Raw genomic sequence first — 19,245 nt, forward strand, 5'->3', positions numbered from 1 at the left:
GGTATTATTAAATTTAACAGTACTCAAATTCTTACATAGATATAATATAGAAATCTCAATATGGACTCTCGCTCGCTCTCTCTCTCTCCCTCTCTCTCTGTATGTATATATGTTTGTGTATGTATATATATATATGTATGTATATATGTGTGTATATACGTGTGTGTATATATACGCATATATATATGTATGTGTATATATATATATATGTATGTATGTGTGTGTGTGTGTATGTATGTATGTGTGTATATATATATATATATATATATGCTTTAATTACTTTGAAATCCAGGGCTGTTTCTGCTTTTTTTATCATAACCATTTGTGAGAACCGAGAGCGTCTATCGAGTACATTGTTTCCTGAAGTAAGTGTGCTGTGTGTATTAGATGAACTGTTCAATTGTCCTCTATAGGAACTTTGAGATAGGCTGTGCTATCCTGTTTCCAGGGATACTGGAAGTGAGGCTTAGATGGCCTTAAATAATTTGTTTCAAGTCATACAGCTAGTTCTGAAAGAGTAGAAGGAGGATTCAGACATCTCATTAGAGCTTAGAGCTGTGCTTAATGTATTTGAATGAATATCTTATTTGACCCCAGATAACTGAACACAAACTGATTTTATAGTAATATAGATACCGAAATTGTAGGCAATTGTGCTGGTTTTACTGAACAAGGACTACCATCGTAATTCATATTCAGATAAAAATTCATGAAATTAGTTTTCTAGTTGTAAGCCTGCCTGCCTTCCTGCCTGCCTGTCTTCCTTCCCTTCCTCCCTCCCTCCGTGCCTCCTTCCCGTCATCCGTTCTTCTCCTCTTCCCTTTCTCTCCCCCCACCCCCTTCCTCCATTCTTCCCTCCTTTAAAAGTTTTCTAAAAGGTATTCGGCATCCAGAGTTAATTATGGGTTTCAGCATTCTGTGGTTTCATTGATAAGAATCACCTTATGATTGATTACATTTAAGGATTTTAGTTTGTTGGTTGCATCATAATATTAAACACAATCCTATAGTCCTATATAATTTGAAATTTAGTTTCCAAGTGTTAGAATAATAAAATATGCACATTTTATATTTTGAGATTAAAGTTAAGAGATTTTTCTGTTCGATAAAATAAGAACTGTAGACTCTTAATATACAATTTTTTTTCTGATACAAGTAGCATGAAGGTCACTGTGTTGAGTATCTTTCTTATTAGAAAATTCAAATTAATCTATACATGTAATTAGAAAGCATTACAATTTTTCCAATTAGTAGGATTTGGTGTTTTTTCAGAAATATTTTGGATTTTTTATTTTGTTTTGGTACTTACAGTACTCACTGTTCTCTAAAGAAACAGAATTGGTAAAATAAACACATACCCAGCACACACGTTCACTCCCATATAGCGAGGGGGGCATTTATTAAAGATATTTCTGGGTTGTAATCCAGATAGCCCAACAGTGACTGTCTTCCAGTGGAAGGGCTAAGAATCTGGTTTAGTCCACATGCAGTCCCAGGTTGGTGCTGGAGTACAGGAAATTCCTAGAGAGCTGCTGGTCTTCATTCTGCATTGGAAACCTGAAGACGTGGGTTCCGATTCAAGTGAAGGAATGCCTCAGCAGTAGGGTAGATGAACTTGCCAGCAAGAGTCAGGGCAAACAGGCCAACAGCAAAAGCTTCTCTCTTCCATCTCCTTTTATGTGGGCTGCCACTAGAAGGTATAGTCCAGATTCAGGGCAGTTGTTCTCACCTCTATTTTCAGTCAAGAAAATCACTGGTTTGCTCAACTGCTTGGGTTTCAGTTGATTACAATATAGTTGAGTTGACAACCAAGATTAGCCACCACAATATTACTACTTTAGTTGAGTTGACAACCAAGATTAGCCACCACAATATTACTACTTTAAATTATTGTATGAGATTATTAAGCTACATACTTGTATTTATCTTGAGACATGGTCTCACAAGGTCTCCCAGACTGGCCTGGAACTGACTATGCAGGTTAGGCTGGTCATAAATTCAAAAAGATCTGCCTGCTTCTGCTTCTCTACTGTGCCACATGACAAGTCAGCTACATACTTTTTAAATGAACTGCTTAGACATATCTTTGCATGTGTGTTTTCTGCATAACATATTACTTAATAGCTTAATAGATTGCAAGTTTATATCTCTTCCTTATCTGATTTTAAGAATGTATAAAAATGAAGCTACTCAAGATATTTAAGACTATCTGAGGCTGGGTAGTGGTAGCACAGTCCTTAAATCCCAGCACCCCGGAGGCAGAGACAGAGACAGGCAGATCCTTCGCGTTTGAGGCCAGCCTGGTCTACAGAGTAAGTTCCTGAACAGCCGGGCTTCACAGAGAAACCCTGTCTCCAAAACAAGACAAAGCAAACAAAAAACCCAAAGACTGAGAACCTCATATTTACACCAGAAATTTTTATTATTTTAGTTAGAAAATCTTAGTAGGTACATTCATACGAATTCAACACTAGATTTTTTTTTAAAAGGTGGGATTTGTTGAAGACTGTCAAACCCAGAGTTAATATATACCCGAGTATTGGTTTCTAATCTAGATTAAAAGAGAATCCATGATCTCTACAAAAATATTAGCATCTCCATAATACTGGAGTGGGCTAGCAGTATTAAATTTACATATAAATATATATTGTGTCTTATTACTGTAGTTAAAAAAATTGAGAACACAAATACAGAAGAAGATAAGGGAAATCAAGAAGATTATAGGAAATACTGTGTAACCTATGAGCCATCAATAGGTGGCTTTCTTTTTTCTTTGCAAACCCTACCGACTCCTGAATTATTTAAGATACAAATATTTTGCTTCAGCCATAGTATTAAATGTATTTTTAAAAGATGAGATTTAAAAAAATCTCTAATGTCACTGATATCTTTAAATAGCTAGTTGTTGATGACATGTCTCCATTTGTCCCCAATTTTTATAGTGTTTGGTTGAAATATATAGCTATCTAAATAATATCTACAGAGCAACTGGCTGGTATTTTCCAAGTGTCTTTTGTTATAAAGCTTTATCTTTATTTTCTCCTCTTCAGAGTGTTCTTTGAGAACTCCATCCTCATGCTCTCATGTTTCCCTTCTATTTATGTTTTCTGGAATTGGAAGATGATTAGATTTTCTTACAGGAGTGCTGAATATGGAACAGTGCTAAGTCTGAGCACACATGCTCTCATCATTATTGTTTATTAACTGGACTATGCCTGTAGAGAGATCCCTCCATTAACAATTATAGTTGATGCTTTGAAAACACACATTTGGAATTGTGAGTTTAAGAAAGTCTTATAAGAGTATTGCCTAAAACTATTTTTAGAACTTAGAAAAAGTTAAAAATGTTATAAATGTATGGGATATATGTAGACAGTAGATTATCATTTCCTATCATAAAGCACAAACCTTTACAGAAAGTAAAACTTGTCAAAACTTTCCTGGTAGTGTACAGCTGTCCATGGCTTCATTCACAGTTGAGACGTGGACAAGCATAAAGATGTTAGCGTTAACTGCACAAGCTGCATTGTTGCTGTGGTGGGTGCTCAGTGCCAAGAACATCTGCTTAAAACTGTGACACACATAACTCCTGTGCAAGTCAGACATGTCTCCAGAGCATCGCTTATCACAGTAAAAAGGAAATCTTTCAGCTGCTGGTTTACCAAGCCAGCTTAGATAAATCATTGAGAACCTGCCTCAAAATAAAAAGTGAAAAGATAGTGGGGAGATAGCTCAGTCATAAAGACCTTGTCTGTAGCATGCATGAGATCCTGTGTTCAATGCCCAGTAATGTAAAAGGGAAAAGGAAAAAGCAGCCTTTCTTACATGTTTTTCACATTACAGAATACAAAGTAAGTGTTAAATTAAATTATGTTGCTGGTTCGGCTTCTGGTCAGCAGTAGGGTACTAGTATTTGAAAAAAGATACAGATTTTGGGAGGTCGTCTTCTTTTCCTTCTCCTCCTTTCCTCCTTCTCCTTCTCTTCCCTCCTCTTCCCTCCTCCTACTCCCTCCTCCTCCTTTCTCCTTTCTCCTCCTTCTCCTCCTCCTCCTCCTCCTCCTCCTTTTTCTTCTTCCTCCTTCTTCCTCCTTCTTCCTCCTCCTTCTTTTTTTTTTCCTAATCCCTGAACTGCTTGCTAGTCAGCTACAATTGGTTAATCTGAAACAGCTCCTGTAAGGAAAGGTGGAATAAACTCTATAGACAATTTGTCTTCAGCTAGCGGATTTGAAATGGTAAATTGGGAATCCAGCATCTTTGTATGGTAGCTGATAAGCTGTTCTTAAATCCTTATGCTAAGTAATGGATTTAGATTTATAAGCATTTGATGTTTTTAAGTCTTTTTTTTTAAAAGCTTTTTGCTATTTTTATTTTTGTAGATACTCAGATTGTCTGATGTTTTATTGGTGGTTCTACCAGTTTCTTGAGTCCTTTTAATGAGTCCATGAGAAATAACTTGAAAATGTGCTTTCTTTGTGCTGTGACAGCATACTTACACATTTTTTATCTTGGATATGTAAGCTGTCACTGCTTTATGGATTCTTCCTTTTAAAAAGAAATTTAAATGTTATTATTCCTGTGTGTATGTGTGTATGTATGCGTATAACTTCTAGGAGTCACTTCCTACCTTCTGGCAAGGTCTTGCTGTTTCTCTTGTTCTAGTTAGCCCAGTTCTTTTGAGACAGTTTTCCTCCTTTCTAGTTGTAGGAGTGTTGAGATTATAGATACACAACATTGCATCTGGTTTTCTTTTTTGTCCCCCACTGCACAGGGTTTCTCTGTGTAAACCAGGCTGTCCTCGAACTCTCAGAGATGTGCCTGCCTTTGCCTCCCAAGCGCTTTGATTAAAGGTGTGCGCCTGGTGCACCTGGCTTTCTTGTGTGGATTCAAATAATTGAATTTAGGCCATTTCACTTGTGTGGCAAGTGCTTTTACCTGCTGAGCTATCTCATCAGCCTGTTTCTTTTAGTGTGAGATTGTGTTTAGAAATCCTAGCTATTGGATTGGATGTAATTTCTATGCTTTTGTAGTGCATAGAACTAGAGAATAATTTTACTTTTTAATTTTGCCTTTTAAATTATTTTACAAAATTTCAATCTATTTGTTGATGCTCAGATTGAGCCTAGAATCTCATGTATGCTAAGTGTTCACTCTAGTTCTGAGCAAGTTTTCCTTTTAAGAGGAACCTTCAAGGGCTGGTGAGATGGCTCAGTGGGTAAGAGCACCCAACTGCTCTTCCGTAGGTCCAGAGTTCAAATCCCAGCAACCACATGGTGGCTCACAACCATCCGTAATGAGATCTGGCTCCCTCTTCTGGTGCATCTGAAGACAGCTACAGTGCACTTACACATATTAATAAATAAATAAATCTTAAAAAAAAAAAAGAGGAACCTTTGAGCCTATGTGGTTATTTGACATTCACATTGATGCCTGTAGGATGTTACTTCTTTAGTTCTATTATCTCCTTTGACCAGACTGAAAATGTGATTCTTAGATACCAACACCATTTCTCATTTGTTTTAGTACACAATATGCTCTCAGAACTAGCAGTATTATTTTGATGGTTTCTTCTCCCCACTTTTATCTGTGGGTATGATCCAGGACCCTTTAGATGCCTACACGTAGTACCAAACCCTATGTGAGCTTTTCTCCCAGGATACCTGTGGTAAGTTAGGCACCATCAAAGGTAAACAATGATTAACAATTGTAACAATACATTGCAAAGATGTACTGTTAAATGGATGAAGTGTGTAGTACTTGTTTCAGACTATATTATGATTTATCTAGTTAGAGTTCCATTTGTCAGTATTTGGATTACTTTCCCGGCTCCCTTCGTCTTTCGAGGCAGGACATCAGTGTACAGCTCAGGCTTGAGTTCAGTTCTCATGCCTTAGCCTGCTCACTGCTGGGAACATAGGTGACCACCATGCCCGGCTTCCACTTCCTTAGCTGCAGTGCTGCTATGAGTGAGTGTGTATGTATGAATGAATGAATATGTGTATGTATCAATGGATGTATATATGAATGTATGTATTATGAATGTATGTATGAACGATTATTATTTTTAACTTTGTCTAGCACACTTGTGATTCCTATTCTAAGAAGTGGGGTTCCTGGATCAAAGAGAAACTGCCAAAGTAGTTTTGCTAGGTTCTGACAGTGTTTTAGTTTGTGTTATTGTGAATTGTTGGTGCCATTTATTAGAAGACATAAATCCTCTTGGTAACTGTAAGAAGTATTTTCATATTGCAAATACAAATTCATCCTCTATCGTTTGTTTCAAAATTATCACTGCCTCTGCTTACCATAAACTGTTTGTGATAGAACATTATCCTCCTTGAAGCTGTAATGACTTTAATTTTGAAAATTGTACTGTATGAAACCTGTCTTTATAAACACAGCTGCTGATATTGTGGCTTACCTTTTCAAGTAAATGCAGTATATTATAATTAGTTGTATTAAATTTATATCTAACATAAAGTTTAAAGTATTAAAAATCAAAAGACAGACCTGTTTATATTGTTTGTTTATTTAGGTAGTTCTTGCTGTTGCTGTCCTGGAACTCATGACCCACCTGCCTCAGCCTCCCAATTAATTGTTAGGGTTAACAGGTGCCACCATACCTGACCGGAGCTTTTTATTTATTTTAATTTGTATGTTCATTTGGTTTGTTCAGTTGTATAGTCCTGGGAGTTGGACCCAGGGCCTTACACATGGTAGGCAAGTGTTCTGCCACTGGGCCACATTCCAAGGTAGAACTTTTATATTTCCTAAGAATGAACTGAAGTATAGAAAGATTTCACTAGTTTAGAATAAGATGTCTGTAACTAGAAGGGGAGCTGTTCAGGAGGAGAAAGGGGACCAGAGAGAAAGCAGATAGAAAGGACAATGAGAGCATAAATGGGGTTAGGTTAGATACATGTGTGAGAATATGGGAACAAAACCCATGTGTTGTTTTATATGAGTTTCATGTGATTTACTGTATAGTCAAATCAAGGCTGACCTGATCCTCCTGCCATCACCTGTCAAGTGATGGAATTATAGGCATGTGCCATGACACACAGTTTGTATGGTGGGAATTGAATTTAGGACACATGCTGGGTAAGTGCTGGGTCAGGTGTGCCACATTCCTACTCTTCCTTACTAAAAATTGCTTGTAGGAACCAGCTCTCTCACATGGGTACCAGGGATCAAACTCATGTCTTTAGCCCAGGGCATCTCACTAGCCCCAAACCCATTATTTGGACGATTAATATATGCAAACAAAAAAGGGAAGATTATTGTACTTAAACTGCTTTTCCCTTGCCATATAAACAGACTTTCCTTTTCCATTTTCCCCTTGGATTTTGAATTTTGAAATAGTTTAGGTCAACTAGGTTATCTAGGTTTCTCAGCTCATTGTTTTTGTGAAGCTTATCAGATTTGTGACAAAAATATGTTGACGCTAAAGATACTTTTAGTCATAAGCTTTAATAAATTTTTAAAGATTTTAGTTTTTTAATGTGCAGGTATTCTGTCTTCATGTATGTGTACTGCATATGGGCCTAGTACCTGTAGAGGCCAGAAGAATATCAGATTCCCTCAACTGGAATTAAAGGTGATCATTAGGCTCCATATAGGTTCAGAAAACTAAACTCATGCCCTCTCCAAGAGTAGCAAATGCCTTTAAGTCCTGGCATCTGCCTCTCTGGTCATTTAGATTATCTCTATAAAGGAATAGGGCCTGCAAAATATTAGGGACTAGTGTTTGCTGAATAAATGAGTGGCTAGGGAGCCACTACCACTGATAGTCACTAAATGGCAATGAAGAAATGAATTTGAACAGCTGATACTTCATCTATAAAAAGCAGTCATAAAATGTATCAAGTAACCAAGTTTACTGCAATGTATTGAACTATTTAGAGTTCAAAGGTTTAAACAAGTAAAGTTACGATGCTGGAGATGAAGTGACAGGACAGTGATTTTTGCTTATGAAAACATTGTTAAATAAGTACTGTCAGTTAGAAAAGTTCTATCCTTTTGAAATTGGAATAAATTTATGACTTAGTGAATATATATGTTTTTCTTTCCTTTTGGTAGGCATTTGGGATCACAGCTTTGTGAATTAGAAAAGCTGATTGATAAAATGATGATTGCAGAATTTTCTACTTATTCTCATAGTGACTTAAATAGACCACTGGAAGGTGAATGCCAAGTTTTAGAAGAGGTATGTGTTTGGACTGTGGAATCCAAGAATTGTCTTTGCTTACTATTGTTTCCTTTACAGCTTCAGTTTATAACACATTCTTTTCAGATCATAGTGGACAAAATTACCTCAAATTTCCATGTCTTTCAGACGTTTGAAGCCCTGTGTTAGCTATGTATCTTAATAAAATCCTATGAAGTAGAGAATGGAGTACTGCCATAGCTTTCTTAAAAATAGGAATTGAAATGAGGTCTTTAAAGGTTACAAACCAAGTTCAAAGTAGAGCTATAAGATGAATGACTTTATTTTCTATGGGCATGTATCTACTGGGTTTATCTTCTGTAAAAAGTGATAATTATGTGGTAATTTGTTTATTCAAATTCACCAATCACCTATTCGTATATTTAAATAAATATATCATATCCAGGTTTCATTCATCTGGTAATTTTGCAGTGCAGATAATTCCAAGAACTACCAGGAAAAGAAAAAGAATCTGAAGTCCCTGACTCATAATTGCCTAAAGAGATGTGCAGGTGTGCAGTGAGAATCCCCCTTGGAGTTCAGGCTGACTGTACAGTCTTCTGGACTGTAGGGACTCTTGACTCTTAACTTTGGGGATGAGGATAAAAGACCTGTTAGTGTTGGTTTGTCCCTAAGCCAGTTTCATTTCATCTATTATGGTAGAATAGGATATACCTTTTGGAACAGAGACTCCAAAAATCTGGTGGCAAGGTTGCTGTGGGAGGGGTCACATCATACTTCTGGAAGCATTACACTCTGTTTAGGCAGAAATCTGAGAGTCTGACATAATCATGCTGAGAAGTGTTTCTGTTTTTAAGTTAAATTTCAAATGTAAAACTATACATTTTTCTTTTATTTTAATAGGAAAGATTAGTATCTCTTGTATTTGGGCTTTTGAAACAAAGAAAACTTAATTTTTTAGAAATCTATGGTGAAGAAATGATTATTACAGCAAAGAACATCATTAAAGAGGTATTGTGCATTTTTATTTAATACATGATTTGACACCTGTGAAGTCATTTTTGTGTCACCTAGTTATATGTAAAATATGCAGCATAATAGTAATACTTGGTCATTTTGTTAAAAATTATATACATGGAAAAACAAGAGAGACATAAACCTAGCAGCCAGGACCACTACTTTAAGATGTTACAGGTTTCTTACTGTTATACATATGACTTTGGACAGATTTCAGAACCCACATAAGCATTTGTTTCCACATTGTTTTCCAAACCTCCAGAAATATCTGCTTTATGATTTTATAAAATTGTACCAACATCATATTGGTTAGACCTATTTTGTCTTTTTGTCCAGGTGGAATATTTAAAAGTTTCAATTTGATACTGTAAATAAAACTGTGGCAGACTTCTTGTGAATAAAGTTACTTTATTTGTCATATCTAAGCTTTTTGAGAAGTTGGCTCAGTCAGAGAACCTCGTTTGATCCTTAGAACTTATCTGCATGTGCTGCACACAAGCATGTACTCTAACCCATTGTGGAGTGGCAGAGAGGAAGATCCTGGGGCTGCCTGGCCAGCCAGTCCATCCTAGTAGATGAACTGCAGGCCAGTGAGTAGCCCTGTCTGAAAGGAATGGTTGGCTCTCCTGAGGACGACACTTGAGATGTCCTCTGGTCTCCATGAGTGCACACAAACTTGCATACCGAGATGCACACACGTACACACATACATGCACATAGAGAAACAACAAAAAGATGGTGTTCTTAGATTGATGCCCCAAAGCAGAATTGTTGATTAGAGAGTGAAAGTTATTTTACATCGTTTAATACATAAAACTAAATCATTGTCTTAAAAACATTTACTAATTTATACTCCCCACAATAAATATATGAATGTTAACTTCCTTTTTGCACTGCTTAGAAAGTTAGTAATAACTTAAAATCTTTTAGATTTTACCCAGGCTTTATGGTGCACATGTTAGACAGTATTCTACTACTAAGCTGAACTCAAACGCTGCCGTGTTTTTAGTTTCCCTTGATCTTTGTTTTGATTTTCTTTGCCTTAGATAATTTTACAAAGTGTTTATTAGGCATAATCATCATTAAATTGAATGTACATAAGTTTTCAATGTTTATATAAAATACACAAAACTATAATTGCTTTCTCTTTTACTAAACTGGTTGAAATTGTATTTCGAAATATGTATAGCTATTTTAGAAAATTGTTGGTAGTATTTACTAATGTTAAATATCTACATATTACAGAATTCTGTTCTTAATTCATGTAACATGTTACAGTACATGTAACATGTAACAGGAATACTGAGGTAGTTCATTCAAACATAGCAGAGTATACATGGCAGCACTGTTTGCCATTAGAGAAAAAGGAACATTCTGGATTGCATCATTTGAAATAGGAGAGATAAACAGAATTGCCGTATATATGTACAATAAAATACTAATATCTCAATGAAATTTTGTGAATTACTTAAAGCTATGTAAATATAATATAAAACCAGACACAAGAAGAGTATACAGTGCAGGATTTCCTCCTGCATGTAAGACATAGTGTATTAGTCAGGGTTCTCTAGAGTCACAGAACTTATGGATAGTCTCTATATAGTAAAGAAATTTATTGATGACTTACAGTCTGCAGTCCAATTCCCAACAATGATTCAGTCACAGCTGTGAATGGAAGTCCAAGGATCTAGCAGTTACTCAGTCTCACACAGCAAGCAGGCGAGGGAGCAAGAGCGAGATTGCCTTCTTCCAATGTCCTTATATTGTCTCCAGCAGAAGGTGTAGCCCAGATTAAAGATGTGTTCCACCACACCTTTAATCTCAGATGAAAGGTGTAGCCCAGATTAAAGGTGTGTTCCATCACACCTTTAATCCCAGATGACCTTGAACTCAGAGATTTAATCTTTTGGAATCCATAGCCACTATGCCTCAAGATCTCCATACCAAGATCCAGATCAGAAATTTCTATTTCCAAGCCTCCAGATAAGGGTCACTGGTGAGCCTTCCAATTTGGATTGTAGTTCATTCCAAATATAGTCAAGTTGACAACCAGGAATAGTCACTACACATAGGCAAGATGAATATATACTTTAGACACTGTTCATAGTAATAACATTCCGAGTGTGGGGTGATGGCCTTCCAAGTAAGAGCACTGGTTGTTCTTGCAGCGAGGGCATCAGGGTCTGTGAGCATTATCATGGTGGCCCACAACTGTATTTACCTTCAGTTGGAGTGGTTCCAACACCTCCTGGCCTCTACAGGCAGTTCATGCATGTGCGAGCAGACAAACGTGCAGGAAGACACTTATACACTAAAAATAAAACCTTAAAAGAGAGTGACTTACTGGGCAAAGAATAGAATTCTAAGCACTTAAATACTCAAGTTCCATAAGTGAATTCTAGTTTAACAGATAGCACCCTGTGTAAAAGTGCTATACTTTCTGTATAATCCATATGTGTTTCTTGGGACTGAGTATTTATTGTAGTTGGGCCCTATGTTTAATCCTTACCACCCCACATGCAGAAAAGGATTATTGTGGTTTTGAATTCTATTTATTTATTTATTTAAATATTTTATGTATATGGATGCTTTGCTTGCAAGTATGTGTGTGCATCATTTGCATGCCTGGTACCCAAGGAGGCCAGAAGGCATTGGAGCATCTGGAACTGGTTATGAGCTGCCAAGTGGGTGCTGGGAATCAAATCTGGGTCCTTTGGAAGGTGAACCAGTGCTTTTAACCACTGAGCTAAGTCTACAGCCCAGTTCCTATGCTTTTAATTGATATTTATGTGTGTGAGCACATTCAGATGCGTGTAGAGTGGTGGCCATGCATGTGTTTGCACACATGTGGAGGCCAGAGGACAGTCTTGGATGTCGTTCTGGGGACATCCACCTTGTTTTTTGAGACAGTCTGTTATTTAACCTGGAGCTAGCCTAATAGGCTAGGCTGGCTGGTCAGTGAGCCCCAGGCTTCTGCTTATCTCTGGTTCCTCAGCGGTGGGATTACAGCCACACTTGGCTTTTTAATATGAATTCTGGGAATTAGATTTAGATCTTTATATTTGCAGGACAAGCACCTTACAGACTGAGCTGCCCCACCCCCAACCTCAGGATGTTCTTTTTAATGTACAGATGAAACATGAATTAGTTGGGATTCTAAAGACAATTAACCAAATTGCCCCTTTTTTTTTTCTAAATTGCAGCGTGTGATTAATAAAGTTTCACAAATAGAAGAAATAGACACAGACGTTGTTGTAAAGTAAGTATACATATGTTTATATAGCTTTGTGTTTAACAGTTAGGGAAAAGGACATGTACAAATTATAATTTTTTTCTTTTGCTCCCAATAATCTATTTTTATAAGTTATAATTTTAAGGTTACTAAACTAAGTAATTGTTGGCTGAGGTTTGGATCAGGGTGTAAAAATATTATACATGATAATAAAGTACCTTTAAGAGATAATGCTGTGACTTACTTCAAGCCTCGAGTGGCCCCATTTTGGCACTACGTCAAGGTTGAGCTAGTTTCCTCCAACCCCTGGTGAAATCCCTACAGCTATTCAGAGCATGAAAAAAACAATTGAAAGTGCTAAAACTGGTAGCTTCAAACAGCTTACAGTTAAGGAAGCTGTGCGGAATGGCTTGTTGGCCACTGAGGTGTGGATGTGGTCTTATCTCCGAGAGATCATAGGCAAACGTGTAATTTTTGGCTATGATGTTTGAAGACCAATCTTTAACTTTGAATCTGAGTTTTTATTTGAATGTTCTTGGGCCATGTATAATGAGACTGCTATCTGAATAATATACTAGCTTTCAAATTAAAAAAAAAGATAAGGGAAATAAGTGTTCAACAAAATTCAGAAAAAAAGATAGTACTGTCTTTGAATAAAGGACCTTGGATAGAGGAAACAGCCCCCATGATATAGACTCTTCAGGGAGGGAACTGGAGGAGTAGGTCCAATAGAGCCCACCCCTTATCTTCAGGAGATACTTTTAGAGCTCCTGTGAAAGCCTGTGTCTTAGTCAGGGTTTCTATTGTTGCACAAACATCATGACCAAGAAGCAGTTGGGGAGGGAAGGGTTTATTCGGCTTACACTTCCACATTGCTGTTGATCATCAAAGGATGTAGGACTGGAACTCAAGCAGGGCAGGAAGCAGGAGCTGATGCAGAGGCCATGGAGGGATGTTCCTTACTGGCTTGCTTCCCCTGGCTTGCTCCGCCTGCTCTCTTATAGAACCAAGACTACCAGCCCAGAGATGGCACCACCCACAAGGGGCCTTTCCCCCTTGATCACTAATTGAGAAAGTGCCTTACAGTTGGATCTCATGGAGGCATTTCCCCAACTGAAGCTCCTTTCTCTGTGATAACTCCAGCTGTGTCAAGTTGACACAAAACTAGCCAGTACAGCCTGTAACCACAGACAGGAGAGAACTTTCTCCTGTGTGTGTAAATACAGTGTTTTTCCTTATGTGCCTTCTATTATTGCTACATAGTACAGGGGTTCATGTGTTTCTAACCTGCTGCGTTCTTTGGGTCATTGTTCTTATGTAGATGATCTGTTAGCTAAGGTTGTTACTAAGTGAATATTGGGCAGGTAGTATATACAACATGGATATATTAAATAAAGGAGTGAGTCTAATCCAAGTGAGGGAGGGAACAGAGCAGTCATCATACTACTTATAATGGTGATAAATTATTAGATTTTGAAAATTTCTATTTAGTATTTTTGAATTATTTGGATTCAGGTAAATCTAACAAAACCATAAAGTGAGTTGACTGCCTTATCTTTGCTTTTTCTAGTCTTTATAAGGATTCTAAAATTGGCCTAGCTCTGCAGGTTGGTTTTCAGGGTAAAGTTGAGCATAGAAGAGGAATAGAAGGTTGGTGGAAAGTGGGAGAGGTTGAAAATAATTTATTATAATGGGGTAGCAAATACTAAATTTACATTGTTTTGCTCTATAATCAAGCTTCTAAGAGGCTCCAAGAAGTTTGGGTATTTACTTTTGAGTTGCCTGATCCCTACTTTTTGTTTTCATCTTGACATTCCTGTTCTTTCTAGAAAGATAGTGGTAAGTATTTTATGCCTGAAGTTCTCATTCATTTAGGTATCTAAATTTTAAAGGAATTTAGGTATCTGATCACCGATATAGATAGTTATTAAGTTTCTCTGGGCTCAAACCTCAGATTGGAGATGTGTTACAATTTCTGCACCATTTGTTGGCACATCTGTCTCCGAATTGGTTGGAGCAACTAGTGAGAAGTAATAACTTCTGGGAGATATGTCATGGCAACTTTTAGAAAATTCAGGACAGTGACTTTATTTTCTTGCTCTTGGGCAGGCTAGTTTATGTTAGCAATATTTAGGGAAAAGGACCCTCAGTTGAGAAAATGAGTCCATAAGATTAGCCAGTAGGCAGGGTCTGTAGTATACTTTCTTAATTGGTGACTGATGTGGGAGATCCCAGCCCACTCAGAGTGCTGCCGTCCCTGAACTGGTGGCTCTTGGCTGTAAGAAAGCAGGCTGAACAAACCATGGCGAGCAAGAGTGTAAGCAGCACTCCTCAGCGGCCTCTGAATCAGTTCTCTGCCTGAGTTCTCTCAGCAGTGGAGTATGACCTGATAGAAGCTAAACAAACTCTCTCCTCACCATGTTGTTTGTGGTCATGGTGTTCTCCCACAGCAATAAAAACCCTAGTAAGACACTGTAACAAATTTTCTCACCTTATGCAGAGAGCTTCCTGCTATCCAGTACAAGAATGTGTTTTGTTTTATTTTGTTGTTGTTTTTTTGTTTTGTTTTGTTTTAATAAACTTATGGCTATAGCAGCATTCACTGGAAATATATAATGTTATTTTCTATAAAATCTCCTTAGGGAATTCTATTTTATATTAACCTGTTTCATATTAGAATTTATTAACTTAGAGTTACTATCAAGTAATAACATTGGCATATATTTAAATGTGCTGTATGTTGTTGATAACAGTTCTTATCAAACTGTAAAAGATACATACTTTTCCTCCTTGTTAAAAATAAAAGCAACATCAAACATGGCAAGGAAGAGCTCAGTCACTCATAGAATTACAACAGCAGCCGCACTCAACAGCTAGGGTTTTGTGCTGATTTGATGCTGCCCAGAGTCCGTGGCAGCGGATTGTCCTACTTCTCATAGTGGAGAGTAGATTATTACATCTTTTGAGGGAAATGGTATACTTCCATTATTATTTCACAAGAGATCCTTACTTTTAGCTAATGTCAGGTTTAAGTGTGTGGTCACAAAATTCTCCCATGGAATTACAGTATGATATGGACCATGTCAGTGTATGTGATTGGACTAATTGGACAGGGAGGTGTTTAAACAGATAGGACAGTTTGGTAACTGACCTCTTTAGCTCAGGAACCTATGATTCTAGTGAGGGTTCAAGATAAATGGCACTTTATTTTTATAAATATATATTTATGTACTTATATATACTTATATTTTATACTTATAAAATATATTTTATATATAAAATATTTATATTTTATAAATATATATTTAATGTCCTTTCCTCCAGCTTATAGATTTTACCATATTGGTCCAGAGACACTTATTTTTGTTTAAAATTTTCTTATAGGCTTGCAGATCAAATGAGAATGTTGAATTTTCCCCAGTGGATTGATCTGTTAAAGGACATTTTCTCTAAGTTTACAGTTTTCCTACAGAGAGTTAAGGTAAGCTTACATATCAGTTGCCTGGAATATCTGAAATTCAGTCAGCTTTCTGGACAGTGCTCAGAACTGAAATATATTTGGGTGAGGGTAAGTTTTTATGTACATAATGATATCTTTGGGCCTTGGTTTTAGTTGCTTGCATTCCCTCCAGTCTGCCTTTGATGTGTGTCTGTGCTGATTGGACTTACTCAGCCTCCACTGACTCAGAAAATTTGAACTTGGAATCTGCTTCCTTAGAATCATGTCCATCCCTAAAAGAAACCAAATGTTTCAGAGAGGAAGCAATGCATTTGAGATTTGCAGCTATGACTATCAAAATCCTTTATTTCTTAATAGTTCTTAAAAATAGTAGTTTATGTAAGCTATTTTTCGTTTACCTAGCTTTCAGTGTTTAAGTGTTTCCTCTGTATCAAGTACCATTAAGATAAGTGTAATGAGGTGGAGCTAACAGTGTAGAAGAAAGAGACCAAGATGAATAGAGAGATAATTTTAGATGACAATAAATGTTCTTAAACAAACAAAGCAAAACCACAGTAGAGCAGCCACAACTGCATTTGTGGGAGAGTCACTGAAGGAAGGTCTCTTTGAGGAAACCGCCATGTTTTGCTAGGACCCAAGTGATGAGAAGGACAGTGTACAAAGGTTACAGGGAAGAGCTGTCTGTTCAGAGGAGGCAGCAGAAGTGTTGAGTGAGAACAGGCTCGGAGTGATCAGACAACAGAATGAGACATCCCCATGTGACAGTATAATGCTAAGGAATATAAGCTATTGTTCTTTTAAGCAGGTGGATGTACTAATAAGTTTCTCTGAGAGGTATTTGGCACAGCATGATTAAGAGGTTAGTGAAATATACAGTGTTTTAGGGAAATGTCCATTAAAAAATACATTAGAATGTAAGTGCTGTGGGTTCTAAGCTGTAGTGAGCTTCCCTCTCCTGTGTGACTGATTTTCACAAGTCACTGTTATTTTATCAATAGGAACTTGATAAAAACTGTAACATTTCTTATAAGACTTTGATTCGTTTTGATCATAGATATTCAGAATTGTGTCCACATAATTCTTATAAATTTTAGGTTTGTGATATTTAAATGCATCTTTTTAAAAGTCCTATCTTTACTTTTTTGTAGGCAACATTGAATATTATCCACAGTGTTGTTCTGTCAGTTCTTGAGAAAAGCCAAAGGACTAGAGAATTGGAAGAGATCCCACAGCAGAGGAGCGCTGGGAAGGACAGCTCCTTGGACACAGACGTGGCTTACCTGACACACGAGGGCTGGTTCATAAGTGATGCTTTCAGTGAGGGTGAGCCAGCATCTGCGGCGGTTGATACTACCTCTCAAAGAAACACGTCTCCACATAGCGAGCCCTGCAGCAGTGATTCGGTATCAGAACCAGAATGTACTACTGATTCTTCATCCAGCAAGGAGCAGACATCAGCGTGTGCTCCTCCAGGAGGTATAGAGATTATGTGAGTATAGCAGCTTTCTGAGAACAATAGCTCTGCTGCAGTAGGACTGGAGATTCAAGTTTAGTTTTTAAAATGTGACCCTTGAAAATTTAACAAAGTAATTTTTATGAAACATACACTTCATTTTGAAGATGTGTAGAGGGTGTGGAGGAGAGCCGTGGAGACAGTGGAGAGATTACAGGATCTTAGAGTGGTGAGGAGCTTGAATTATTTCCTGAGCCATCCTCCCTTCAGCACTATGGAAATTGATTCAGAGGAAATTTATATAAACCAAACAGAACTTTTCCAGGAACCCACATCGCTTACTGCTCTGGTGATTTTTCTTTGTTCTCTCCCGTCCTGATCCTTTACTTTATATTAGTAAAGATGTGTTGGCCTTATGCATTGGTTTCTCAGAGATGTGAGTTTCTTAGTGGATTACATTGCCTTTCCAAACATCACTTGTAAAATATATGTTTTGAAATTATTTCACATTTACAGAAAATTTGCAATAATAGTATGAACACTGTCAAAAATCCTCCATTCCAAGGCCTCAGCTCTGAATAATCTGCCACATGACCCCATCTCACTCTCTTCCCTTCCACCCCTTCCCCTTTCTCTTTGTATCTGCACTCAGACATGATGCCTCTTTACCCCAGATGCTAGAGTCCGCCTTTGATAACCCAGAACATTGTCTTACACAATTCAGTAATAACTGTAATAACTGCTATCGAAAAAGACAGAGCAAAAACTGTAAATGCTTTCTGTTCCAAGAGCATAGTTTGTATTACGTTGTTAAGGATAGCAAGACTTAGTACTGTTGCTTATGTGTAAATCAACCTGGGGTCCAGAGTTCATGGAGCTCACATTTTACTTACATCAGTTTATTACAGTGTTTCCTTCCTACTGAAATACCTGAAATGCACTAGCAAATGTATATATTTTGTCTGTGTTTAGGCTAATATCTTTATATTTACTAGTTATTATTATACTATTAAATCTATATTAACATTATGTATTTTGACTGGGCATGGTGATGCACAGCTTTTTCCCCAGCATTTGGGAGGCAGCGGCAGAGGCAGGTGAATCTCTTGAGTCCAAAGTCAGCCTGATTTAAATAGTAAGTTCCAGGAGAGCCAGAGATACAGCAAGACCCTGCCTCAAAATAACAACAACAACAACAACAACAACAAATTCTGTATCTTAAATAATTTTATTTATTTTGGAGTTAGGAGATCTTCACTTGAGTGGACGGCTGTCCTACCCTCATTGTGGCTTCCGTTTGCATCTGAGGTGCTTTTTGTTTCTGCATTTATCGTTTCTACGTAGCCTAGCAGTGAGGAGGAGAGTGCAGGGGACTGGGATTCTCCTTGTTTTGTTTTGGTTCAAACTTTTGAATTTGGTATACAGTGCACTTGTGGGACAAAAGTTAAATTCTAAATGTTCAGCTCAAATAATTATTCCAAAATGCAAATATTTCATCAAGAAATATTGTCAAGAAATGGAACAGTATCAGCTCTCTAGAAAACTTACCCTCCCCTGCCCTGGCTCTAATCAATTTCATCTGGAATCAAGTCATTAAAACTATTAGTGTGTGTGTGTGTTTTGTTGCTTTCATTTTCAGTTGTATATCATAGAACCACACTTTTGTGTTTATCTGCTTTCTTTCCTTCAATATTATGTGTGTGATAAGTGCATGTAGTGGGACTTTATTTGTATACAAAAATAATGTCCTATGACAACATCACAATACAAAAGTCATTCTGCTATTGATAAGATTTGGGGTTATTTCTATTTTTAGGGATTGGCCTGCCTTTGGTGATTTCATGAATTGCTGGTTCTTATGCATACTATGCACTGTTAAATCCTTAGCTTTTAAATGCTTGTCAATATTTTTGTTGTAC

The 19,245-nt window shown here is 37.2% G+C and overlaps 1 protein-coding gene across 6 annotated transcripts in view; it reads left to right on the forward strand.

The window, feature by feature from the left end:
• Vps54 (VPS54 GARP complex subunit) overlaps positions 1-19,245 on the forward strand; it is an 82,102-nt gene that overhangs the window by 43,925 nt on the left and 18,932 nt on the right. For all 6 annotated transcript variants that reach the window (XR_380966.4, NM_139061.5, NM_001290628.1 and 3 more), the window contains 5 exons: positions 8,077-8,203; positions 9,068-9,175; positions 12,385-12,440; positions 15,798-15,894; positions 17,022-17,362. Coding sequence is in view for 5 of the 6 variants with exons in the window: in NM_139061.5 (NP_620692.3) it covers positions 8,077-8,203; positions 9,068-9,175; positions 12,385-12,440; positions 15,798-15,894; positions 17,022-17,362 (729 nt within the window). In the remaining variant the exon portion in view is untranslated. The remainder of the gene's footprint in view (positions 1-8,076; positions 8,204-9,067; positions 9,176-12,384; positions 12,441-15,797; positions 15,895-17,021; positions 17,363-19,245) is intronic.

This window comes from Mus musculus, chromosome 11 (assembly GCF_000001635.26).
Source record: "Mus musculus strain C57BL/6J chromosome 11, GRCm38.p6 C57BL/6J".
Lineage (NCBI taxonomy): Eukaryota > Metazoa > Chordata > Mammalia > Rodentia > Muridae > Mus > Mus musculus.